Raw genomic sequence first — 27,931 nt, 5'->3', positions numbered from 1 at the left:
GGGCCTGAGTCTGTGGGGCTGGAGCACGAGGCCCTGAGGCTTGGGGACAGGGAAGTGAGAACGGGCTTCCCCTAGTGAAACCAGGGAGGGGATTCTGGCCGTGGTCAAGGGCTGACAACTTCAGACTCTCCCAGGAGGCTCCAGGTTAGACTCCTGGGAACATGTATCAGGACAGGCCAAAGCCTTGAGGGGCAGAGAGGGGGTGCGGGTGAGGCTGGGAGTCGTGGTGAGGGACTGGGAAGCGTGCAGATGGGTCCAAGGATGAGGAGGCTGGTTTATGGGAAACGGCTGTGACCAGCCACCACCAGCCTGCTCTGGGTTTGAGGTGGACTTCGCGTGCTCACCCCCACTCCCACTCCCCAGCCCCGGGCCTTACCAGGGTGGAGCTGAGAGTCTGGTTGGCTTTCCTCGCCAATGTCCAGCTGCCTGGGGAAGCCTGGAAGAGGGGAGGAGATAATATGCTATGGGCATGTGCTAGGATGCCCTGGGACCAGCTCTGGCCCCATGTCTGGCTCTGGGCTCATCCCTCAGGGTGGGTTCCCAGCAAGGGAGACATCTACACTCAGTGATCTGTGGAGGGCACAGCTGGTGGTGAGCCTTGAAGGCAGCTGGGGGCAGACACGTGTGCATATCTAAAGGTTTGTGCACATACAGGTGTGCATGTGCACGCACACGCGTTTATGCCTGCTTGTGCGCATGCACGTACGTGTGTATCCATGCGTGTGTACACTGTGCCTCCCCGCCTGCCCTGCACTCTGCCTTGTAGAGTTCTTGAGTAAGTTCTCACTTTCTCTCCAAGAACACCGTCACCCCTCAATGTTCTGTGCTTCCCCACGGTGCTGTGTAAATAGAAAGAGCCCAAGAAACGTTCGCTGGACAGAACAGAGTTCAGTCAGCCTGCGCAGAAGCAGTAGTCCGAGGGCTCTCTCTCTGACTTTCTGACTGCATTGCGAAAAGAAACCTCTTGGGTGTTACAGGCTATTTGGAATTTCCTGGCAGGAAGAAGTCACCTGGTCCTTCCTCTCTGTGCATCCTGCCTTTCTGGGCAACTGGGGTGGTACAAGGTGGAAGGAGGAGTCTTCCAGGTCCCCAGTGGATTTGGTGGTGTTAGGGCATTTGCTCCGGCAGGTGCGCAGAAACATGGAATTTTGTTCCTGGTTTGGCCATGCTGTCTCTGAGCCAGACAGGTCCTGGCCTCGCCTGGGCCTCTCTGGCTCCCCACTTCTCACGGCCACTCTTACCATCTCCGTGGCCCCAAATGCTCAGCAACGGCACCTCCAGCTCCAGTGGTACGTCCAGCTCCATGCACACGCAGTGGATGAACTCCTGCCAGGTGCTCTGACCCTGGGTGTGCAGTTTGCTGAGTTGTTGGATGACCCTCTGTGTGGGGTCTGGGGACTGGTCCCCGGAGCCCAGGTCCATGTTGGGGAGGAAGAACTTCACCTTGGCGCTCAGCCATTCTGGGTCTTTGCTGAGCAGCCTCACGAGACATCTGCACAGGTTCTCGGTGCCCAGCTGGAGGCTGATGGGGTCCGTGAGCAGCCCGGCCCTGCAGGGACCAGGTAGGCAGGTGAGCTGGGGGACAACTCAGCTGGGGGAAAGCCAAGAGGGGAAGTCACAAACCACCCCCTACATCTGAGGGGAAGAGAAGAGACAGACACAGAAGACAAAGAAGTGTCCTCTCCGTGGAGTCTCAATGCCGTTGCCCAGAGCTCGGTCCCAGAAATTAATCTCCTTCTTCTGCATCCTTTGCAAAATTAACCTGTGCCTATGTATTGGCTCTGGAACGGTCTAGTTCATCCCCCGTGGATAATGCCCTGACGATGCTTTAATTCATTCTTGTTTCCATGGACCCATTTGTGCTGCTCTCTGTGTGAGCTAAGCTCATGGCAGAGACAACTAGCTGTCCCCCAAAATCTGTTCTTCCCTTCTTCCTTAGTACTAGAACCCCTGAATATTCCCTGGTCATCTGGAATAGACTATATTTCTCAGCCTCCCTTGTAGTTAGATGTATCCATGTAATTAAATTTGGGCCAATGGGATGTAGGCGGAAATGTTGTATATCATTCTTTGTTTCTTCCTGTTGGGTGGAATGCCGATGTGATGACTGAAACTTGGGCAGCCATGTTGGATTATGAGGTAGAAGCCAGTATTGAGGAAGACGGAGGGTAAAGCTTTCCTGCCCTGGACTCTCTGACTTTGAATTTCTATTACGTGACAAGGAAATACATTTCTATTCTGTGTAAACCCCTGTTGCTTGGGCCTTTCTGCTATTCACAGTGAAATATAATCCTAGCTAACACAGACCATCTCCTCTCTCTCTCTAAGCAAATTCTCCCCTTCTAAACTGGAACTCTCAAACAACCTGCTGGTAGGAGTACTAATATAAGGCAAGGGACACATGTAGTGAAAGCCTAAAAAGTCTGTAGGCCCTTTGATTCAGCAATTCCATTTCTAACACTCTAGCCTTAGGAAACAATCATGGAGGTACACAGAATTTTTAGTTACAAAGCTGTGCACTGCAGGATTATTTTTAACAGTTAAAAATTGGAAGCAAAAATAAATAAATAAATAAAAGGGCTTCCCTGGTGGCGCAGTGGTTGAGAGTCCGCCTGCCGATGCAGGGGACACCGGGTTCGTGCCCCGGTCCGGGAAGATCCCACATGCCGCGGAGCGGCTGGGCCCGTGAGCCATGGCTGCTGAGCCTGCGTGTCCGGAGCCTGTGCTCCGCAACGGGAGAGGCCACAACAGTGAGAGGCCCACGTACCACAAAGAAATAAAATAAAATAAAAAAATTAAAAAAATTAAAAATTGGAAGCAACCTAAATATCCAACAGTGAGAGATTAACTAACTGGTTATCCATAATACAGTGGAATATACTATAACATTTCCAAATGTACTTTCTGGTACTATTTCCTTAATAATAGAGGCAAGCACTCAGAAAGCACTTACTATGTGTTAGGCACTGTTTTATGAGCTTTATGTGTCCCATCTAATTATCACAATTCCAGAGACTCCACTTCTAACTCTGAAAAAGGTAGGAGGCCTGCCCAGGGTCCAGCCATACCAACTCCCAGAGGCTGGGACAAAGACCATGTGTCCTGGGGTTCAGACCCCAGCTTCTCCCTTGACCCTCGGCAGAGGCCTACTGGGCACATGTCCCCAGCCCCTCTGGTCATCCTTCCCCAACTAAACTAATAGCAACAACTCCTTGCTCAGGCACAGGGCTTTAGAATTCATGAAACATGCTCACATCTATGGCATGGGCAGGGATCACCATCCCCACTGAAGGGATGGAAAGACTAGGCCAAGGAAGGGTAAAGGACATGCCCAAGGTCATCATACAAGTCCATGGCAGGGCCAGGCTCAGAACTGAGATTTCTTACCTCTCAGGCCAGTAAATTTCCAAGGCTTGAGATCCCTAGGTGGCACCAGACAAGGGCTAATCCCCGCCCTTTGTGTGATCTTGGCACAAGGATGTGAACATGGCCTAGGGCACAGTTTCTTTTCTGGGCTATAATGTCCAAAATCATATGGCCCATAAAGAAATCATCCAGGGCAGCAAGGTGCCAGGCGGAAGTGAGGAGTGCCTGGATGGTATAATTTCTGGGAAAGTCCTTCAAATTCAAATTTCCCCTCTAGACAGTCTAACATGATGCCATTGTTTCCACCATGAGTGCTCTATCCCCTGGGGGTAAGACCTTAAGCTCTTTAAAAATAACCATCCCTGGAAGAAAAAGCACATTATATTATTATTGGTCATTGTGAAAGTCTGTGGGAAATAGCCTTGGAGACAGAGGTTCATAGTAGAAAGAGCCTCAGCCCCAGAGTCAGGAGATGGGTGCGCCTGTCCCAGCTCTGTAACTAATTCTCTGTTCACAGAATTAGGGCTGTTCACAGATACTCTCTTTCTAGGCCTTTGGTTGGATTGCATCTCCCTGCCCCTTTGAAACTGGGTATGGCCACGAAACTTGCTTTGGCAATGAAATATGCTAAAGAATGACCCGCGTCATGTCTGTGCAGAAGTTCACCTTGTTCTCTCTTTTCCTCTAACACAGTGGCCAGCAGTTCCAGATCTCGGCTGTTCCTTTAGCCTGGGTCCGGGAAAGAGGATAATGTGGACTAGAGGCCCCAGTCGATTCATATTAGACAAGAACTGAGACCAGGAAATAACTTATGTTGTCATAAGCCACGGGGACTTTGGAGGTTGTTTGTTACTGCAGCATACACTAGCTTGTCTTAACTGATACACTTTTTTTTTTTTTTTTTTGCGATATGCGGGCCTCTCACTGTTGCGGCCTCTCCCGTTGCGGAGCACAGGCTCCGGATGCGCAGGCCCAGCGGCCATGGCTCACCGGTCCAGCCGCTCCGCGGCATGTGGGATCTTCCCTGACCGAGGCACAAACCCGTGTCCCCTGCATCGGCAGGCGGACCCTCAACCACTGCGCCACCAGGGAAGCCCTGATACACTCTTAATATGAGCAAATCTCTTCTCTGTCAGGGCCTTGGTCACACCATCCATGACAAGGGTAGATGCTGACGCAGGTCCTTGCTGACGTTCTGCGTCTGATGATTCTCACGCTCATGCTGAAGGGTGACTAAGGGTAACTTTGCTATATTGGGGGCAGTCCAGGGAGCCGTAGGGTGCAGTCTTAGCAGTAGGAGGGTGGGGGATGAAGGAGTGGATGGGAGGGAAAGAGAGGAGGCAAAGGGGAATGATCACCTACCTGGCTTCCTGGTTCATCATAGATGTTCTAGGATGTCCACAGAGAGAGTCTCATGGGTTCCTGGGCCAAGTTCCTGAGCTGGATTTTCAGGTTCTTTCCATAGAACAGGCCCCTAAGAGAGAGGAGACAGTGCACTCTCCCCATCATTATTCCAAGTTCCAAGAGGAATTCTGTAAAGAAGGCACTGACCCCTATACCCCTGACACTGCTGAGGACAGAGACCCAGAAACAGTCTCCTCGTCTTCAGGTACAGATCTTCTTCTTCCCCAACCAAGATTCTTTTTGTCCCTGGACTGTTCACAGCCCAGCCCTCCCTGGTGTCACCTCCCGCCGTATCTGGCCCAGAGGATGCCCCTCTTCCTCTTCCAACTTGAACATTCCCCTTACAGTGACTAGTGACGTCACTGCAGGCTCCTCAAATTCAGCAGACTTATTACAGCTAATTTATTGTACATCAACTATATCTCAATAAAAAATAAAATAAAATGATGCTCTGGCACAAATGCCTACGTAATACAGCTTTAGAGAGCTCATCTAACAATAAGGAATAGAGAAGAAAAAAGATGGCTAAAAAGTACATGGAAGAACGGAAGAAAGGCAAGAGAGTAGTGTGCACTGATTATCTCCGAAGTATGAGTAATGCAACAACAAAGTTCCAGACTTTAGATCAATCCACACCAAGAGGGCACATTCTATAGAGAGCCCAGAAATAAACCCACACACCTATGGTCAATTAATCTTTGACAAAGGAGGCAAAAATATACAATGGGGAAAAGATGGTCCCTTCAGCAAGTGGTGCTGGGAAAGTTGGACAGCTGCATGTAAATCAATGAAGTTAGAACACACCCTCACGCCATACACAACAATAAACTCAATGGCTTAAAGACTTAAATATAAGACATGACACCATAAAACTCTTAGAAGAAAATATAGGCAAAACACTCTCTGACATAAATCGTACCAATGTTCTTAGGTCAGTCTCCCAAGGCAAGAGAAATAAAAGCAAAAATAAACAAATGGGACCTAATCAAACTTACAAGCTTTTGTACTGCAAAGGAAACTGTAAACAAAACGAAAAGACAACCTACGGACTGGGAGAAAATATTTGCAAATAATGTGACGGACAAGGGCTTAATTTCCAAAACATACAAATATCTCACACAACTCAATAACAAAAAAATGAAAAATGCAATCAAAAAATGGGCAGAAGGGCTTCCCTGGTGGCGCAGTGGTTGAGAGTCCGCCTGCCAATGCAGGGGACGCGGGTTCGTGCCCCGGTCCGGGAAGATCCCACATGCCGCGGAGCGGCTGGGCCCGTGAGCCATGGCCACTGAGCCTGCGCGTCCGGAGCCTGTGCTCCGCAATGGGAGAGGCCACAACAGTGAGAGGCCCGCGTACCGCAAAAAAAAAAAAAAAAAACTGGGCAGAAGACCTAAATAGACATTTCTCCAAATAAGATACACAGATGGCCAATAGGCACATGAAAAGATGCTCAACATTGTTAATTATTAGAGAAATGCAAATCAAAACTACAGTGAGGTACCACCTCACATCGGTCAGCATGGCCGGCATTAAAAAGTCTATGAATGCTGGAGAGGGTGTGGAGAAAAGGGAACCCGCCTACACTGTTGTAAACTGGTGCAGCCACTATGGAGAACAATATGGAGGTTCCTCAAAAAACTAAAAATAGACTTGCCATATGATCCAGCAATCCCACTCCTAGGCATATACCCAGACAAAACTATAATTCAGAAAGATGCACGCACCCCTATGTTCATAGCAGCACTATTCACAATAGCCAAGACATGGAAACAACCTAAATGTCCATCGACAGATGAATGGATAAGGAAGATGTGGTGTATATATATACACACACACACACACACATATATGTATATATATGTATACACACACACATATATGTATATATATGTATACACACACACATATATGTATATATTCATGTATACACACACACACACACACACACACACTGGAATACTACACAGCCATAAAAGAGAATGAAATGGTGCCATGTGCAGTAACATGGATGCAACTAGAGATTATCATACTAAGTGAAGTAGGTCAGAAAGAGGAAGACAAATACCATATGATATCACTTCTATGTGGAATCTAAAATATGACTCAGATGAACTTATCTACAAAACAGACTCACAGAGAACAGACTTGTGTTTGTCAAGGGGGAGGGGTGGTGGGGGAGGGATGGACTGGGAGTTTGGGATTAGCAGATGCAAACTATTAGTATAGAGTGGATAAACAACAAGGTCCTACTGTATAGCACAGGGAACTATATTCAATATCCTATAATAAGCCATAACGGAAAATTATAGGAAAAAGACCATATATATATATATATATATATATATATATATATATGTATGTATAACTGAATCACTTTGCCATATAGCAGAAATTAACACAACATTGTAAATCAACTACATTTCATAAAATAAATTTTTAAAAAGGAGAGCATATTCTAATATAACAGAGAAAAGTACTGTAGTTAGAAACAAGGAAAAAAAAACACAGCCTGTTGAAGAGCTACTGAGGTAATAATGGCTTTTTTAAAAAGAAAACTGTCAAATTCTAACAGAAGAAATGGAGAGAAGCATGAGCAAACTGAAATAAAGCCTTGCTATGGACTGAATGTTTGTGTTCCCCCCAGACTTATATGACGAAGCTTAAATCTGCAGTGTGACGGTATTTGGAGATGGAGCCTTTGAGAGGTAATTAGGTCATGAGGATGCAGCCCTCATGATGGGTTTAGTGCCCTTATAAGGAAAGGCAGGAGAGATGTGCTTCCTCTCTCTGCTCACTGCCACCTGAGGAGGATAAAGGGAGGAAGCAGCCATCTGCAAATCAAGAAGAGGGTTCTCCCTGGGCACCGGATCTGCTGGCTCCTTGATCCTGGACTTCCCAGCCTCCAGAACTGTGAGAAATAAATGTGTGTTGTGTAAGCCACCCAGTCTATGGTATTGTTATGACTGCCAGAACCGCTATAACAGACTAAGACAAGCCTGCCTGTGACTACAGAAAGTGAAAGGAAAAAACCCTCTAAGTTAATAGACATATTTAAGGCAATGCCTTAAATATATTACAGTAGGATACTTCTGAGAACTTGGTAAAATTATAATAATGGTCTTTTAGACAAAAAATGGCAGATATGACAAGTGTTTGTATGCCTTAACTATTTCATAATAAACATTTTGAATTAGAATTAGATAAAAAGAAAAAAACCGAAGGCAATTATATCAAAGACTATTCATTGGGAGAGGCAGGCAATAATGGAGAGGCTTCCAAACAAAGGCATTTTATAAAGTAACTATCATTAAAACTTTATGGTACCAGGCGCTTCCCTGGTGGTGCAGTGGTTAAGAATCCACCTGCCAATGCAGGGGACATGGGTTTGATCCCTGGTCCGGGAAAATCCCACATGCCGCAGAGCAACTAAGCCCGTGCGCCACAACTACTGAGCCTGCATTCTAGAGCCCACGAGCCACAACTACTGAGCCCTCGTGCCACAACTACTGATGCTGGCGCCTAGAGCCCATGCTCCGCAACAAGAGAAGCCACCGCAATGAGAAGCCCACGCACTGCAACGAAGAGTAGCCCCTGCTCGCCGCAACTAGAGAAAGCCTGCAGGCAGCAACAAAGACCCAACACAGCTAAAAATAATAAATAAAAAAAATAAATTTATAAAAAAATACTATACAAAAAAAAAAAGAATCCACCTGCCAATGCAGGGGACACGGGTTCGAGCCATGGTCCGGGAAGATCCCACATGCTGTGGAGCAACTAAGCCCATGTGCCACAACTACTGAGCCCGTGTGCCCTACAGCCCGTGCACCGCAACTACTGAGCCCACGCGCCACAACTACTGAAGCCCGCGCACCCTAGGGCCCGCATGCCACAACTACTGAGCCCGCGTGCGGCAACTACTGAAGCCCGTGTGCCTACAGCCTGTGCTCCACAACTGAGAAGCCATCACAATAAAAAGTCCGCTCACCACAATGAAGAGTAGCCCCCACTTGCCACAACTAGAGAAAGCCCGCGCGCAGTAACAAAGATCCAACGTAGCCAAAAACAAACAAACAAAACACAGCACGTATATAACCTATAATGGTATAATGGAAGAGATTATTTAAAAAAGAATATATATATGTATGTGTAACTGAATCACTTTGCTGTATACCTGAAACTGACACAACATTGTATGTAAATCAACTATATAAAAAACACATAGTAATACAAGTGTTTTAAATGGAAAGAATTATTATTATTATTGTTATTGGCTGTGCTGCGCCCCTTGTGGGATCTTAGTTCCCTGACCAGGGATTGAACCTGGGCCCTTGGCAGTGAGAGCACGGAGTCCTAACCACTGGACCGCCAGGGGATTTCCTTTTTTTTTTTAAGAATTAATTTTTAGTTACATAATTAAATTAAATTTTTCTGTATGGGCAAATTAAAACCACAACCAGATACCATTTCACACCCCCATCGAATGTCTGTAATGAAAGAGAAGATAATACAAGTGTTGATGAGGATGTGGAGAAACAGGAGCTCTTATATACTGCTGGTGGGAATGCAAAATGGTGCAGCCACTTTGAAAAAGTTTGGCAATTCCTTAAAATGTTAAACAGAGAGTTATAACCCAGCGATTTTCTACTCCTAGGTTTATATCCTAGAGAAATGAAAATATACATCTACATGAAAACATGTACACAAATGTTTATCATCCCTAATAGCTAAAAAGTGAAAACAGTCCAAATGTCCAAAAACTCACAAATGAATAAGCAAAATATGGTGTATCTATCCATACAATAGAACATTATTTAGCAACAAAAAGGAACAAAGTAACCATACATACTGCAACATGGATGAACAGCAAAAACATGCTAAGTGAAAAAGCTCCAAAGTATACTAGTAAGTGAATTCAACTTTTAAAAGCTGTGGCACATGTATGTTTTAAATGTGCTGTGTGCATCTGCATACATAGAGACCAACTCTAGGGTTACACAAGTAACTGGTGACAGGATTGTGTCTGGGGAGGGAACCTGGGGGACCCAGGCAAAGGAGAGCCCTTTACACTGTACAGTTCGCTCTGTATCTGTGGGTTCTGCATCTGTGGATTTGAATCCTCAAATGTGGAACCCGCGGATACGGAGGGCCAACTGTACTACGCCATGTTATATAAGGGACTTGAGCAACTGAGGATAGGGATATGGAAGGACGACCGTTCTCTTCTGGACCACTTTGTACCATTAAAACTTTTCAACGGGTGCATTTCAATTTTTTTTTCAAAGCCATAAAACGTTCACATTAAAAACTAGAATAGACATTTCCCCAATGTGTAAGGAAGAGAAATTCACAGTGCTGAGTAAGCACAGGAAACCGTCAGTGCTGCTCACATGAATGGAAGTTCCCTACAGAACGTGAAACACTAAAACGAAAACAGAATTAGGAAGGCAATAAGTGAGGATAAATATCTGCATTAAGTATGACAGATAGAGACTGAAAATTCAAATTAAAAAGTAATTCATACACACCGAGGAAATACTTTATTCTACATTTTTTTTTTTTTTTCGGTACGCGGGCCTCTCACTGTTGTGGCCTCTCCCATTGCGGAGCACAGGCTCCGGACGCGCAGGCTCAGCGGCCATGGCTCACGGGCCCAGCCGCTCCACGGCACGTGGGATCCTCCCGGACCGGGGCACGAACCTGTGTCCCGTGCATCGGCAGGTGGACTCTCAACCACCGCGCCACCAGGGAAGCCCCTATTCTACTTTTTGTATAATGTTTCTGTGTGTGTTATAGGGACAAACCTACATTTTCACTGGGAAAGTGTTGAAAAAGTTGAACAGATAATGTAATGAATATTTGCTAAATGCCAGGCAAGTGCCTTTAGGCTTCATCTATTTTAATTCTCACAGCTACTCCTCCTGGATGCCTCCTATGCATTTAAAAATTTCCGGGGACTTCCCTGGCCGTCCAGTGGTTAAGACTACATGCTTCGACTGCAGGGGGCACAGGTTCGATCCCTGGTTGGGGAGCTAAGATCCTGCATGTCATGCTGCAGGGTGTGGCCAAAAAAAAAAAAAAAAAAAATTTCCCAGTCCAAAGCTGAGCTCCTGATCTCCCCTCCCAAACTGCCCCTTCCACCCACCCCCTTCCCCATTCCAGTGAAGGGCGGCCTCAAGCTTCCTCAAGCTCAGGCCAAAGGTGGCTTAAGTTTGCAAAGCATATCACAGAATCTTACTTCCTCCACTGCTACCTAGACCTGGCACCATCATTTCTTACCTGGATTCCTGCACCAGGAGGCCTACCCCCAACATCCTTCACAGAGAGCCAGATGGTCAAGTTAAAACATGGCCCACACCACATACATTTGCCCCTTCCTATCGCACCCTGAGGAAAAGCCAAAGTTCTCAACACCATCAAGTGGTTTGAACAGTTAAAAGAAAAATCAAATGTGATAACTTTAACATTCCCCTTACTGTGTTGGTTGTTTTCCACTTATTTTTAAATTAACTTTTGGTAGTTTATGGTTTTTTTCTGAGAAATTTTCTTAGTTCGTCAAGAATGTTCAAACTTAGTATGCAGCACACAGTTGTGTATAATATTTTTTTTTGTCCTTTTTTTTTTTTTGGTCGAACCACGCAGCTTGCAGGATCTCAGTTCCCCGACCAGGGACTGAACCCAGCCATCAGCAGCGAAAGCGTGGAGCCCTAACCGCTGGACCAACAGGGAATTCCCTCTTGTACTTTTAAATTTCACATTTTTGTACGTAATTTAGTTTCTCTTACTTTGTCTTTCTTTCCTTATTAAATTTGCCAGCAGTTGGTACCTCTTATGTTTAAAAACAAACTTTTGTTTTCTTTTATCAGTTCTGTAGAATTTTCCCTTCTCTAGTTTTATAATTTTTGTTTTTATTGTCTTATTTCTTTCCCCTGATTTACTGAGACTGTTATTCTTTAAACTTCTGAACTTTACGCCTTAGGCCATTTTGAGTTTTTTCCTTTTAAAAGAACTTTTGGCCAATTTCCATAAATTTATATTGTTTATAGCAAATTTATATTGGATTACTAGTAGATTATAATTTTGAACTGAGTCATTTAATAGAGGGGTGAGCTCTTTTAAAAATCTTGGTCATTAATTTTTTGCTTTACTATACTGTACAAAGAATAAATCCTATCTAATTTCTGTTTTCGGGAATATGTTGAGAGTTCCCTTTTTGGCTTGGTATATGAGAAATTTAAAAATACTCCTTGAACATTTAAAAGATACTCTTTTTCAACAAAGATGGATTTCTGTCTCACAAATTATACCAAAATAAAGTCTACTTGGAGTCAAAATTTAAATGTAAAAAGTTAAACCATGAAAGTACTAGAAGAACAGATAAACAACAAGGTCCTGGGAATTCCTTGGGGGTCCAGTGGTTAGGACTCCACGCTTTCACTGCTGAGGGCACAGGTTCAAACCCTGGTTGGGGAACTAAGATCCCGCAGGCCAAGCCGCCAAAAAAAGAGAAAAACTGTGGCACATTCATGCAATGAAATCTTATGCATCCATTAAAAAGAAAGAGGCAGAACTATGTGGAATGATATGGAACAAGATACATCACATTTTCAAAAGGTCAAGGGCGGAATAGGGTACCTATGCCGCATTCATGTAAAGAAAAAAAATGTGTATGTTTCTAAATACATGAATATTTCTGGAAGAAACTCATAATAGTAATTGTCCCCAGGGAGGGGAACTTTTAGAATTTTATGTTGGGGCTTCCCTGGTGGCGCAGTGGTTGAGAGTCCGCCTGCCGATGCAGGGGACACCGGGTTCGTGCCCCGGTCCGGGAAAATCCCACATGCCGCGGAGCGGCTGGGCCCGTGAGCCATGGCTGCTGAGCCTGCGTGTCCGGAGCCTGTGCTCCGCAACAGGAGAGGCCACAACAGTGAGAGAGGCCCGCATACCACGAAAAAAAAAAAAAAAAAAGAATTTTATGTTGTATGCATGTATTACCTAAACAAGATTAATTTTTAAAAAATCGAATATATCTATTACCTCACCTATACTGGTTGTCCTTCACATCTCCTATGGTGGTATCTATGTGGTTTGGGGTAGCCATCAAAGAATGAGAGAGACATTCTTAGTCACTGTGCTTCTATCAATTTCTCCATGCATGGCTAGCAGTTTTTAAATTTAAATATGAATTTAAATAACAAATTTTAAATGATGTTAAGTTTATGGGTTCATATTACCCAAATGCATAAAATTTTATTACTGCTCTACAGAAAGCAAGATAGCACAGCGCTGCTAACAGAACAAAGAAAATAAACTCTCAAGCCTTCATATTTGCATTTTTAGCACCGGGATCTCCGGCTAAAAAAAAGTGTTACTTCTAAGAGTCACCAATGCATCCCTGGGATAGGGCGATCAAAAATGGGGCTCAGAGAGAGGCAGTGAAACGCCCAGCATCACACAATCAGAAACAGTCAGCACACCAAGGGAATCCAGGCATGTGGGTTTGCAGTCCGGTGCTCCTGCCACCCCAGGTCCAGACAGCAAGAGGGAAAAGGGCAGGGGACCTTGCTGGGGTGCTAGTCTCACTGAGGGGAGGGCATGGAAAGATCACTCCATCCTGGCTTCAATTTTAAGCAGAGAGCCCCTTCCGTTGCCTGCATCGCTGTGCCCTTGGGGAATCTCCTGCCATCCAGGAAACGCCACTGCTGTGGAGGTTAGGGGGTGGAGTGGAGAAATCACAGCCAGTTCCTTTGCCCAGTCCCAGGGCCTTTGCCCTGGCTGCTCTCTGCACCTGGAGACACCCCCCACCTCCAGTCCACAGGCATGCACACGTGCACGCACGCCAGCACACACGCCTCTGGCCAGAGTTGTCTCTAAAACTCAGTTCTGGGGCTTCCCTGGTGGCGCAGTGGTTGGGAGTCCGCCTGCCGATGCAGGGGACATGGGTTCGTGTCCCGGTCCGGGAAGATCCCACATGCCGCGGAGCGGCTGGGCCCGTGAGCCACGGCCGCTGAGCCTGCGCATCCGGAGCCTGTGCTCCGCAACGGGAGAGGCCACAACAGTGAGAGGCCCGCGTACCGCAAAAAAACCCCAAACAAACAACTCAGCTCTGGTCTGGCCTCATTTCTGTCTAAACCTCTTGTAGTTTCCCACCACCTGCAAGACGAAGTGGCACCACGTTAGCATGACTTCCACAAAGCCGGTCCACCTCAGGTGCCGAAGAAAGGCTCAAAGGATGAATAAACGAATGGTCCTTCACCGTCTGGGTCCTGGCCATCTCCGGGCCCCCTCACACCACCCGTGCTGCCCTGCCATGTGACCATGCTTCCATGGGTGTGATCTTCCCATGCCCACCCTGCATCCTCTTTCACAACCCCTTGCCTTGCACACATGCCCTGCTCTGCCTTGAACGCCCTGCCCTTTTTTTCCATCTTGCAAACTCTTCCTTCTCCTCTGGACCCAGCTCCAATCGACTTTTGCTCCCTTCTCAGGGAAGTCTTCCCAGCTGCCTTCCCAGGCCGAGTGGCACCCCCAGTATTGGGCTTCCCCCCCTAGCAATCTCTCCTTTCTCCTCCACAGCAGGGCTTGTCACTCTGCATCATCATTTCCTCTTGGCCCGCCCTTCCTTCAGCAGCTGGGTACACCTCCAGGGCAGGGACACTGCCTGATTGTGGATAAGGGCAAATGCCTTGGCACCAGGGCCCTGGATTTGAGTCTCTACTACACAGTTACCAGCTGTGTGGCTATGGTCTGGTTACTCCATGGCTTGGTACCTCAGCGTCCTCATCTGTAAAATGGGGATGTTCTAGGTCAGGCTGCTAAAAGCAGAGCCCAAGACAGGGGTGTCTGTCCAAGTTATTTATTAAGGTGGGAAGGGAAGCAGGATGGGGTGGGGGGAGAAGTGAAGCACAGATGTGGTTTCAGGAGCAGTCTAGCTTTAGCCTGACCACAGGGAACTCTGGGAATGTGAACAACACTCCAGAGTTTGTCCTGCCAAGAGGCAAGGGGGCGGCGCTGTTCCCCCGCCCATATCCGTCACATCTGCCACTCATTGGCTACGGGCCATGCCTATGGGGTGGAGGAGGGGCATTCCTATCAGACACGGGCAGTCCTTCAGGGCGGGGTGCAGGTGTTAGTGGGCCTACACCCACAATGGGTGGGGGAAGGGGGACTGGCCTATGAGGGGGTCCAGGAGACTGGTGAGAGGGAACCCCAGCCGGGTCAGCCTTGGGGGTATTAATAGCTACCTGGCAAGGTCGCTGGGAGATGAAGCAGGCAAAACCCCTGACACGGCATCTGGCCCATTAGCTATTATTACCAGTGTTGTTGTTCTTGTTATTTCCTGTGTAGCCCCAGCCCCTAGCACAGGGTAGAAGGAAGGGAGGGCGGGAGGGAGGAGAGGATATGGTTTGAGTCACATACTTCCGGCTGCTGTCCTTTTGCTTCTTCCCTCTCCCTGCTTGGATGGAGAGGAAGCCCACCTGAGGCCGGGGCTCAGGAGTAACAGGTGCTGGCAGCACCCCTCCCACTTGCTGGGATCTGTTTCCTCATCTCTACAAGGGCGACACCACCTGCTGTCCCTGTTCCCGGGGCTGTCTGGGAGGGTCAGGCCGAGGATCAGGGTCTGGGGGAGGCTGGAAGCCCTGTCCCCCCCGGGCACTGGCAGACCCCGGGGTTCTGCCCCAGCTCCTGGGTCCGGGTGGGGAGAAAAGAGGACAGAAGGGGGCGACTGAGGCCAGGCAGCGGGAAGAGAGGGACAGAACTAAGAAGGCTGCCAATGCTAACGGCAGGGTCAGGAAGGATGCGGTTGGCGGGGTCAGTACCCCCGGCCACGACATCCACTCAAGACATTTGGACCAAAATATCACCGAAATTGAGAAAAGAAAGTGCTACTGAAGTTGGTTTCTCAGGACTGAGTGGACAGGTCAGGCCTGGGGACCCCAGGGTGGACCAGAGTCCACAGAGGCCCTCCGGCCCTCTGGGAATCCTCCACGCCAAGCCCTGCAGGGCTGATGACCGGGAACCCAGGGCCTCTGCTTCCCCCAGGGCGGCTGATCATAGTCCGAGGCTTCAGAGGATGCCTGAGCCCAGATGCAAAGGGGAAGAGAGCTGGAAGAATCCTGGCAGTGGGGTCCATGCCAGGTCCATTTTATAGATTGGGAAACAGAGGTCCCGAGAAAGGAAGGCCTTGCTGACACTCACAGCAAATAAGAAGCAGAAGTGGGACCAGACTGACCCAGTGGGCTCTTTCTGGGGGACTGATACAGCCCCACCCCAGGAATCACCCTCTTCTCATGAGGCCCCATGGGAGTTATCTTCAGGGGGACGTCAGTGGCCATCTCCTCCCTCACCCACGAAAGCTGGCATAGCAGGCAAGAGGGGTCCTTGACACAGCATATTTCCATGGGGTGATGATGACACAGGAGAATACTGTTCCTTTGAAAACACTCATCTTTATTGTCCCTCACAATGACAAGGTCCTGCAGGACTTAAAATGCAGTCACATGCTTTACCAAAGCACAAACCGAGGCTCCCAGCAGGGAGGGGGCCTCCCCAGGTCACTAGCTAGACAGTCGCAGAGCTGACAGTTGAACAAACATCTTCTTGCCTCAGAGCCCTTGTGGAGGTGGCACAAGCCTGCACTCTGGGCCTCAGGCCTGGGCCTGGGAGGTCCCTGTTCCAAATCCAACAAGGCTTCTCTCTCCTTGTCACTGGAAACCAGGAAGCTGGTTTCCAGTGACAAGGAGGGGATGAAGAAGGCTCGGGATGTAAAGGAGAGAAGTTAGATCCTGAGGTTCGAATCACAGCCTTTCAATGCAGGGGGCACGGGTTCAATCCCTGGTCTGGGAAGATCCCACATGCTGCAGAGCTACTAAGCCCATGCACCACAACTACTGAGCCTGTGTTCTAGAGCCCACGAGCCACAACTACTGAGCCCAAGTGCCACAACTACTGAAGCCCACGCGCCTAGAGAAGGCGGGCTCCACAACAAGAGAAGCCACCACAATGAGAAGCCTGCTCACCGCAACTAGAGAAAGCCCACATGCAGCAATGAAGACCCAACGTTGCCAAAAATAAATGAATAAATAAAAATTTAAACAAACAAACAAAAAAAACCAAAAATGGATCAAGGCCCCAAATGTAAGACTTAAAATAATAAAACTATTAGAAGCAAACATAGGATGAAAGCTGGGTTTGGCAGTGATTCCTTGGAGATGACACCAAAGGCACAGACATCAAAAGAATAAACAGAAAAATTGGACTTCATGAAAATTTTAAAAATCATACATCAAAAGACTCTATCCACAGAGTAAAACGGCAACCCATAGAATGGGAAAAAATATTTGCAAAACATAAATCTGATAAGAATTAATATCTAGAATATAGAGAGAACTCCTAAAACTCAACAACAACAAAACAATCTAATTCAAAAATGGGAAAAGGACTTGAACAGACATTTCTCCAAAGATATACAAATGGCCAATAAGCACATGAAAAGATGCTCAACATCACTAATCATTAGGGAAATGCTAATCAAAACTATGAGATGCCACCTCGCACCCATTAGGATGGCAACTATCAAAAAACCAGAAAACGGAAAGTGTTGGTGAGGATGTGGAGAAACTGGAACCCTTGTACACTTTTCGTAGGAATGTAAAATGGTGTAGGTGCTGTGGAAAACAGTATGGAGGTGCTTCAAAAAATTCAAAATAGAATTATCCTATGACCCTGGATCCTGGATATATATTCAAGAAAATTAAAAGCAGGGCCTTGAAGAGATATTTGTACACCCATGTTCATAGCAGCATTGATCATAATAGGTAAAACATGGAAGCAACGCAGTGTCCATTGATGGGTGAATGAATAAGCAAAATGTGATTATACACACAATGGAATATTATTCAGTGTTTCAAAGGAAGGAAATTCTGCAGTATAGATGAACCTTGAGGACATCTAAGCTAAGTGAAATAAGCCAGTCCCCCAAAGACAAATAATGTATGATTCCACCTATAGGAGATACTTAGAGTAGTCAAATCCATAGAGATAGATAGTAGAATGATGGTTGCTAGGGGCTGGGGGGAGGGAAGAATGGGAAGTTACTGGGTAATGGGCATAGGATTTCAGTTTTACAAGATGAAAAGAGTCATGGGGATTTACGGTGTTGTGGATTCACAACAACGTAAATGTCCTTAAAAGCACTGAACTGTAGTACACTTAAAAATGGTTAAGACAGGAAATTTTATGTGTATTTTAACACAATAAAAAAAATAAAAATAAAACTAAAGTCCATATATCGCTTTAGAATATGGGAGTGGAGCTGAAGGAAACCATCCAGACTGCGAGCAGAGCTCTGGTCACCAGGATGTTCACCGCAAGGCTGGATGTCAACCTGGGCAGTCCCATCTTTCCTGCTACAGATGAACTGGCTCAGACAGCCACCTGAAATACCATGGCCTGGGGCAGCTTATGGCCTCCCCACAGGCAGAGCTCCTGGGACAGAGGGCTCCTGATCCAGGTCCAGCCCTTTGTTAAATTACAGGTAAAAAATTCACTCATAAGAGGCTTAAACAACTGTGAGTTTAACAACTCCTCCTTCCCTTCCCTCCTCCCCTCCCTTCTCCACTCCAGGCACCATCATGGTTCACAACTCCTTGCCTCACTCCCCTCAACTGTCCCAAGAGCCCCTTATGAAAAGGTCATGCCTGGCCTCTGTTCCAAACACAACCCTCCCTCTGCCCCAGCATGCCTGCCCCTTCGCTTGCGTTGTCTTCCTGCACCATAGTCACCACTACCTGATGTCTACTGCACATCTTCATGTACTTGTGTACTGTCTGTTTCTACTGGCACATCAGCTCCCCGGGGCAGGGACTCTGTCGTACTCCTAGCTGTAGCCCAGTACCTAGTGCAGGGCCTGGCATGTAGAAACTCAGCAAATGTGTGCTGAGCGGGTTAATGGTTGCAGAATGGAGCCTGTGCTGGAGTCTGTGCTGTCAGTTACCCACCTTGCAGGAAGTAGGGGCATGACCCTAGCGAAAATGCCCTTTGGCTATCCTATCCCCAAGAAGTTTCTGGGGGTCTTCTTCCTGTGTGGCCTACCTTCTCTCCACCTTCTCCTCATCCTCCCTTCTCTCCTCTCTCCTTCTTCCTTCTTTTCAGGGGCAAATATGGCACTCCCAGCACATACACATGCTCCATGCCACGAGTCTGCCCTGCCCCGACATGTCCCGGTCCCTGCTGACCTCTTTGCACACAGGCCCCACCCACCCCAATCCTATCAAGGTATTTTTCCAGAGATACTTCCTTCCCTGAGAGGAATTCTGGGAAGGGCTATGGAAAGAATTAAAATGTTACCTCTTGTTTTTTTTATATAAAACAGAGGAAACAGTCCATATGTAGTAGGAGAAAACAAAATCCAATTAAATGTTTAACAAAGATTACGGTTCAGCCATTCTTTGGACAACTATGCAGCCACTTAAGACGACAGTATACTCATACTACAAAGAGCTAATTTCTTTAATATGTAAAATGCTTTTACAGCTCAATAGGAAAAACACCAACAACTCAATGGAAAAGTATGCAAAGGATATGAACAGTTTATGGAAAAGGAACTATAAGTGAGCCTTAAATATTTGAAAGGATGCCCAAAATCATTCATAATAAGAGAAATGAAAAAAAAATAGGACACCATTACTTGTCTACCAGATCTGCAAATATGGAGACGTTTGATAACATGTGTTGGGGAATGGGTGGGAAGCTGGCCTCCTCATACATGTTGGTGGGAGTGAAAATTAGTACAACACTTAAGGAGGGTAATTTGCCAGATTTATCAAAGTTCAAACTGCATATTCTCCCCTTGACCTTGCAAACACACTCCTGGATGTTTTCCCTAAAGATTTATTCTCACGTAGGCAAAAACGATGCTTGAACAAGGATATTTGTTACAGCACTGATTGAAATAACAAGAGATGAGAAACAACCTAAATGCCCAACAACAGTTATATCAATTATGCCACGCACTGAAATACTATGTAGCTGTTAAAAAGAAAAAGAAAAAAGGCAGATTTTTTTGTTTTGATGTGGAAAATTTCCAAATTACATTAAATTAAAAAAAAGATAAAAAACACTATATACAGTATACTACCACTTGTGAGAAGGGGATATATATATGTGTGTGTGTGTGTGTGTGTGTGTGTGTGTGTGTATATATATATATACACACACACACATATATATATATATCTCCATGTGCCCACCTGGACTGTGTTTGGAAGGAGACATAAGAACCTGATAACATTGGTTGTTTTCAGGAAGGGTTATCAGGTGTCCAGGAGACTGGGGAGGGAGGGAGACTTACTTTTCATTACATACCTTTTTATTTGTTTTATATTATTGGACTATGTGAATGTACTAGCTACTAAAAACTAAACAATTAAAAAAAGGATATCATAGCATTTAATCTTCCTTTAATACATAATTCCATGTTATTTAAAAAGTGTTAATTCCATTTTGGTTTTTATGTTATGAGTCCACTAAAAAAGATAGGAATATACACATATAGGAATATACACATATAGAAAAAAGTCTGGAAGGAAGAAAAGCAAACTGAGAATAGAGGTCATCTGAGTGTGAACTCAACGTTCCCTCAAGTTCATTGAGGTTCTCCTTTGCCAAATGTCAGAGGCATCCCAGCCAGAAGGGCTGCTAAATACCTTTCTGGGAAAGACTCCTGTGTCTGGGAATTTATCAGAAGACTTTGGAGTGACTCACAGGATGTAGCAGGAGTCCCATCACAGAGAATCAGGGTTGAAACAGGCAGGGTAAACGAATGAACTCAGGTTTCCGCAGGTCTCCCATCTTTTCACTCCAGGAAACCTACTGGTTTCATGCCCTGCTCTACTAGTGAGAGAGGATGACTGCAGAGCAGAAGAGTCTGGGGTCAGAGATGGCCAGAAGCACTACTCTGACATTCATCTCCACCTTCCAGATCCACAGAGAGCTTGAAAATACTTAGGGCCCCCCAAAGGAGCATAATGGGGGTTCATGGCAATTTCACCCAGCTCTCAAGGATCTAGGAAACCCCAGATGGCATACAGGTTACATAAGCATGTTTATTTTATGGGTAACAAGTCCCACATATAACCAAGTGCTTGCCTGCCTCACCACTTCCTCCTGGTTTTAAGGGCAGTGGATGACAGAGATATGATCTTCAGGGTGGTCTGAGGGACCAAAAGCCTTCCCTTCTCCAGACAGCCTGCACTAACCATCAGACTGATCAATTTTTCACTTTTTGTTTGTTTCCTTCTCAAATCATTTGGGTGTTTGCCTTGCAGACTGAGTTTCATCCAAGATAGACTTTGGGCTACCAGCAGCACTCAGAAAATAGATCCGGTAAAGAAAACCCGTAGTTTACATCCTTAGAAGGCCTCCAAAAAGTTTTTACAAAGTATTTGCACCTGTATTTAATTTGCTTAATCCTTAGTGGGACTCTGTGGAAAGCAGAGGAGAGATTCTGGGATGGCAAATTAGTTTCCTAGCTTTGCTACAAAGAACCACAAACTGGGTGGATTAAAATGTAAGAAATTTATACTCTCACAGTTCTGGAGGCCGGAAGCCTGAAACCAAGGTGTGGGCAGGGCCATGCTCCCTCTGGAGCCTCTAGGGGTGGGCCCTGCCATGCCTCTTTTAGCTTCTGGTGGTTTCTGGGCAGTTCTTGGACCTGCTTAATTTGTAGATACCTCATTCCAATCTCTGCCTGTGTCACATGGCTGTCTTCTCCCCGTGTATCTCGATTTTCCTATGCTGGCCTCCTCTCTTATAAGGACACCATTCATAATACTGAATTAAGGACCCACCTACTGTAGTATGACCTCATCTTAATTAATTACATCTGCTACGACCTTTGTTTGAAATAAAGCCACATTCTGAGGTAGAGGGGTTAGGACTTCAATGCATCCTTTTCAGGGACACAATTCAATCCGTAACAGACAGGGGAAGACATACTAAGTAATTTGGCTGAATTTTTCTCAGAGGGGAGGTGGGTATATGTGTTGGGTGTAAGGAGACTGACTTGGCCCTACAAATATCCAGGCACCTCTGTATCTGGTGGAGGAATATGGCCAAGCGTACTGGGAAACTCTTCCAAGGAACTTTCCCTTCCGCTTGTCTGCTTTCATCAAGGACCCATCACTCCTCATGCTGGTGCAGTACCTTGAAGGACATGTTATCATCCCCATTTTACAGATGAGAAACTGAGGTTCTGAGAGATAAAATAGTCCATGGTCACCAAGCAAATTCAAGGTGCTGAGAGCCCTGGTCCTTCTGCCTCCCATGCCAGGCTCCAATCTAGCTGGTGCTGTGCTTTGTTTTTGTTTCTGTTTTTGGCTGCGTTGGGTCTTCGTTGCTGCGCAGGCTTTCTCTAGTTGCAGCGAGCGGGGGCTACTCTTCATTGGGGTGCGTGGACTTCTCATTGTGGTGGCTTCTCTTGTTGCGGAGCACGGGCTCCGGAACACAGGCTCAGTAGCTGTGGTACACAGGCTTAGTTGCTCCGTGCCATGTGGGATCTTCCCGGACCAGGGATCAAACCCGTGTCCCCTGCATTAGTAGGCGGATTCTTAACTACTGTGCCACCAGGGAAGTCCTGGTGCTGTGCTTTGGAGGGGAGGCAGGTGGGCATAATCAATGACCACTCGGTGCTATCGGTAAGTTTTGAGGAAAGCACGCTGGATGGGGGGCCTGCATGCACCATGAAATCATCAGATTCACCCCTGCTCTGTTCTCTGGTAAGAGATCAAGCCTAGTGCTTTCCGAGCTTACTGCTTCTTAGAAAGAAAAGCAATTTGGAGGGATGGGGCTCCATGTACTGGCCCCAGGTACACCCTACCTCCTGCCATCCCCAGGTTTGGGAGGCTTGGAAGTGCTGGGTTTCAAACTGCTTTTGAAGCCTGCAGAACCCCCAACCTCTTAAAAAGGAAACATAAGAACCCCAACGTATAAAATGGATGCAAACGGTGCTGAAGGTGGGGGGCCTCCCTGCACCTCCCCAAATGGCCATCCCAGCAAACTCCAGGTCCTGGCCCCCTGGGTGAGAAAATGGCTGAAAACGACTTGGAAACGCAAAAAGCAAGTAGCAAAACGACACCCATGTAAACAAAAGGGCACCCATGTGTTCACCTATTACTTATGAGGTTAAAACGCTCATCAGGAATAGCCTGTGGAGATTTGACATTAAGGAATTACTGTTAAAATGTTTAAAGTTATGCTGATGGTATTGTGGTTATGTCTTTTTAAAATCTTCTTACTTTAGTACATTGTGGGAAAGTTCAGTTGAGATGCTGCTGTGTCTGTTTGCCATTTGTTTCAAAATGAAGTGTGGTAGGGACGAAACTGGGCTGGTCTGGGGTGATGACTGTTGAAGCCTAAGTGGCGGTTACGTGGGGCTTGGTTATATCAAAACTGACATATTTGTACAGCTCAACCTAATTCTATTCCTTCTACTTTTATTTATTATTTTTATTTATTTATTTATTTTGGCTGCGTTTGTTGCTGCACGCGGGCTTTCTCTAGTTGCGGTGAGTGGGGGCTACTCTTCGTTGCGGTGCATGGGCTTCTCACTGCGGTGGCTTCTCTTGTTGCGGAGCACGGGCTCTAGAGCACAAGCTCAGTAGTTGTGGCGCACGGGCTTAGTTGCTCCACCGCATGTGGGATCCTCCCCGACCAGGGCTCGTACTCGTGTCCCCTGCATTGGCAGGCGGATTCTTAACCACTGCGCCTCCAGGGAGCCCCTATTCCTTCTACTTTTGCACATGTTTGGAACCGTCCATCATAAAAAGCTCTTTTAGGCTAAAAAGTCCCACTCAATGAGCAGCGGGGACTTCTGAATTCTTTAAAAGACAATTAGAAGGTGAAGCTCCAGGAGGTGACAGGAGCGGTGCGAAGGTGGGGAGGAATGGGAGGGAGCGGGAACGCAGCCGCGTCCCGAAACCCAACCCGGGTAACCCAGACCTGCTTTCCTCTGCGGCTCGAAACTCATCCCCCAAACTCTGCAGGGTGGCAGGCTGAGCGCTCCCCCGCCATCGGCGCCCCATCTGCCCACCCGTTCATCAGTCCAGCCGTCCGTCGGCCTGACCATCCATCAGGTCAGCTACCTGGCCATGGGTACGTCCAGCTCCAGAGTCCTCTGGCATACCCTCCTCCCCGCTCCGCGCGGCGTCTGCACCCCGAACCTCCCTGCGCAGCTCGCCCCAGCCGAGTCCCGCTGCCCCGCGAAGTGGTGGGCACTCACCGGCTGCGCTCCCGGCTGCGCTCCCGGCTTCGCCGCGCTGAGCACGAAACTGAAAGTAGGCGCGGAGAGCAGCCTGGCGACGGGCGCGGGGAGCCGGCTGCCTCTGCCGGGAAATCACGTGGGTTCTCGGTGCCCCGGCGAGGGCGCGAGCGCGGGATGGGCGGGGGCAGCACACGCCCTCCTGCAGGGCCCGTCCCGCGCCTCTTGGAGCTCAGCCACCTGTACGGAGGACACCCAGAGACGGCACCAAGGGACGCGGGGAGCGCTTGCCCCTTTCCTGGATGCGATACTGAGGCGAAGGGATGAGGGTTGGCACACCCGGGTCGCGCCAGTAGACCCCGGGCTGAGTTCGGCTCTCCCTGCCTCTCTGGAGACTAAGACGGTATGGGACAGGATAGGAAGGAGATGCTCGCTGTGCAGGAGGAGACTTAGAACCCAGGGGGTCCAGCCTCCTTTTCCTCAGTGCTCTCCAGGATGGAGGGAGGGGAGAAAAGAAAAATGACCATAATTGCCTTTACTGAGCCCTTGGCCCTTTGGACGGTGTTAAACGCTATGAATTTAGGACAGAGGTGAAGGAACTTGTCCAAGTCACACAAGGGACACAGGCAGAGATGAGGAAGAGATGGGACAAAGAGGACAGGAGAAGCAGGAGGGTGAGAAGCCTCCCCCAGGCGGGGGTCAGCAGCAGTCCTGAGTGGCCACCAGTCCACTACCCTTTCAGAGCTGACTACAACCTCCCTGGCTTTTTGCATTCCTCCGGGGACAGGAGCTCCTGTCCTGCAGAGGATACATCCATCCCCGTGGACAGGTCTGCCCTCTAGGAAGATCATCCGCCCACCTTCCCACGACATCCCCAGAGTGCAGCAACTTCCACTCCCAGCTCTTCTATCCCCCTGCCTCTCAAGCCAGCCGGGTGTGTTTGAGTGTGGGTGAGGGCACTGCATGATGATGGTCACAGGCACAACCATCAGTGTCAGACACCCCTGCCTTCAAGTCCTCCTCTTCAGCTTACTGGCCAAATGCCTTTACTTCGCTGAGCCTGAAGTTTGCCATCTGTAGGATAAGAACCCCTCCATGCAGAGAGGTCACGAGAATCTGATGACCTAAAGTTCAGGCTAATGTAGGCTGTGCCTGAAGCCAATAGGTGTCCTTGTATTTTTGTCTCCTTCTGCTGGTCCCACGTCCCTGTGAGAAGGGAAACTGCTCCCCTTCCAGCACCAACTCTGATAGCCAGAAATCACGTGACAGCACGGATTTTGCAGTCAAGTGCTTGTGGGTGATGACCAGCTCCACCATTTCAGGTAAATGCCCTGACTTCCCCAGGTCTCAGTTTCCTCATCTGCTAAATGGGGTATTCCAAGCTTCCCCGGGCCACTGCGGGGCATGGTGGGGAATGGATGAGAATGCGAATGTGGCTGTGACTGGGTGCACAGGAGGGATTATGCCCCAAGATCAGGATGTGCACTGCAGTTCAGCTCATGTTCACTGAACACCTGCTCCCTATCCAGGCTGAGAAGAGCAGATGGACACGTGGACAAATAACCACAATCCTGAGAGACAAAGGCAGACCGTTTTCAGATGCATTTAATTTTGGACAGCCCCTTGAGGATGGCAGAAGACAAGTTATCCCATTAGGCAGATGAGGAAGCTGAGATTCAGACAGGTCAAGTGAGTTGCTGAAAGTCACACAGCAATCAGGAGCAGAGCTGGGTCTTAAACCCAATACCCTTTCCAGCCTGGAGATACCTGGCCTGCTGAGGTGGTTATCACTGAAGCACTCTGGGAGAGCTACCTTCCCAAATGCTCCCTACCCCCAGCCCGGCCGGTGGCCTGGAGTCCACCATCAGCACATTGCTCCTTTGGCTGAAGGTGTGCATATGCTCCTCTGGTATAAATTAAATGGCCATCCATCATTTACACTTGAGTGTGAACAAGCTAATAAGATTTTATTGGTGGGAGATCAAAGGGAATCTTGGGTGTTTGGATTTGGGGGTAGGAAACACAAGATGTGAGAGTCACGGGGACCAGAGGATGGAGCCCACATTTACTGGGCACCTCTGTGTGCCAAGTACCATCTCTGTGGAGTATAGCCAATAGGTGGCATTTGTGAGCACTTCGGACATACCAGAGAGTGTTCTGGGTACATGGGCTTGCTCCTTTAATCCTCACGGCAGCCCTTTTATCTCCATTTTTACAGGTGAAACAGAGACAGAGAGGGTAACATGCCGAGATTACACAGCTAGCAGCACAGGAGCCGGGATTTGGACCCAGGCAGGGCAGCTCCAGAACCCCTGCTCTTGGTCACCATGTGATACTCCCTCTAGGCTAACACAGTTCTTTCCAGAACCCTATGTGGAAGGTATTATTATCATCCCATTTAACAGACGAGGAAACTGAGGCACAGAGGGACCCAAAATTAGTATTTCAGGATACTGGGCTTTGGACCCAGATTTGAAGGCCAAGCCTTCCCTCTGCGTTCCCCATTGCCCAAGGTTGGTCCGGAATACCAGGGGCCTATCCCGTCCTGGGTCAGCAGCCCAGGGGGCAGGATGTGCTTCCACAGGACCTGGCCTTGGGCAGCCCTTGTTTCCTCCCTGGAGGAAACAGCAAATGCCCCCACCCATGCTGGGGGACTTCCTGGTCTTTTGTCGTAGGCCTAGGTCTGAGTTTCTGGGCTTGGATGGAAGGGCCAGGACTGGGAGGGGTCCAGCAAGTTGGTGCTGTCCTGGCAAGCTCTGGGGTTCCACGTCTGTAAGTCCTCCTGTGCAGACCTGGCTGAGACGCTCTCCTGCGCCTGGGGCGGCAAAGGAAGCTGAGGGGCTGCACCTTTCTGGAGCAGAAATGAGCCCCAGGGCCTTCTAGGGTCCCAGCTGGGCTGGGGTCCACAAGGGGCAAGACTCCAAGCAAGCTCTCTGTCTGCCCCTTGTGATGGTGAAAGTTTTCATTTTGGGGAAGGAGCTGCCCGGGGCTGCCAGGTCATCCTGATACTGTCCTTGGGGCATCAAGTTGGGGGCCTGGGTTTCCCAACCCTTTTGGGGGTGCTCTCTTGAGTGGAGTGAGTCTCCCAACTGGTGTCACTATCCTGGAGGCTTACATCCCAAGGCCTGGAATTTCCACGTTGGACTCAGGACTTAGGGACTGGTGAAACCACTCTGACTCTTTGTGCCAGGGGCCCTGCCTTCCAGCCCCCAGGAGCACTCCTGGTCAGCTTAGTGGGTCAGACCCTTTCTTTGGACCCTGAGGGAGGAAGAGAAACAGGCCCAAGAGAGCATTTAGAGGGGACCAAGGAGGAAGGAAACGGGCTCAGAAGATGGTGCCTTCCCCTCAAGTCTTCCCAAACCTGAAAAGGTGTCCCTCTGCGAAGCTCCACCCCAGATCCTGCCTCCTGGCCGTCTCTCCTGCCCGTCAAAATAAAGGCCAGGCCCCCTCTGCACCTTCATGGTGTGGGCCCTGACCTCCTCTCTCTCCCTCTCCTCTTTGCTCTCTGTGCTACTCCGGCCTCCTTTAAGCTTCTTGACTCTCTTATGGTTCCTCCTAGGGACTCTGCACATACCAGTGTCTTCCTATGCTTTTCCCCCTTCCATTTGGCCAATGTGGCAGCGAGGGATTTTCTTCACACACCTTCCCTGGAGCCTGGTACCTCCCAAGACTGAGATGGCAGAAAGAAGCCTTCTGTATTCTAGCCTGAGTGGGAAGAAGACACGCTTTGTGCATCATAAGGTGGTCTGGCGGTGCTCATAAGAGGTTACTCTTCCATGTTAAAGTCTGATTTGCTTTTTAGAGGCTCCATCCTCGTCCTCTTCTACCAGAAACCAGACCTCTGTGAGGGCCCCCTACCCTCCCTGCCATCCTCCGGATCTGAAGCCCCTATGGTCCCATATTTCC

At 48.1% G+C, this 27,931-nt stretch overlaps 1 protein-coding gene across 4 annotated transcripts in view; it reads right to left on the bottom strand.

Annotated features, from left to right (window-relative positions):
* NLRC5 (NLR family CARD domain containing 5) overlaps positions 1–24,079 on the bottom strand; it is a 77,408-nt gene extending 53,329 nt beyond the window's left edge. For 3 of the 4 annotated variants that reach the window (XM_060132544.1, XM_060132545.1, XM_060132546.1), the window contains exons 1-3: positions 4,729–4,864; positions 1,242–1,549; positions 377–436 (exon numbers count right to left, since the gene is read on the bottom strand). In XM_060132544.1, coding sequence (XP_059988527.1) covers positions 377–436; positions 1,242–1,549; positions 4,729–4,748 — 388 coding nt within the window. In that variant the 5' untranslated portion in view covers positions 4,749–4,864. Of the gene's footprint in view, positions 1–376; positions 437–1,241; positions 1,550–4,728; positions 4,865–24,046 lie in introns of those variants that run through there. The other variant, XM_060132543.1, reaches the window with a different exon arrangement.
* Between the last annotated feature and the right edge of the window lie 3,852 nt (positions 24,080–27,931).

Source organism: Lagenorhynchus albirostris, chromosome 19 (genome assembly GCF_949774975.1).
Source record: "Lagenorhynchus albirostris chromosome 19, mLagAlb1.1, whole genome shotgun sequence".
NCBI classification, from domain to species: Eukaryota; Metazoa; Chordata; class Mammalia; order Artiodactyla; family Delphinidae; genus Lagenorhynchus; species Lagenorhynchus albirostris.
This window is presented reverse-complemented; position numbering and strand designations above follow the sequence as displayed.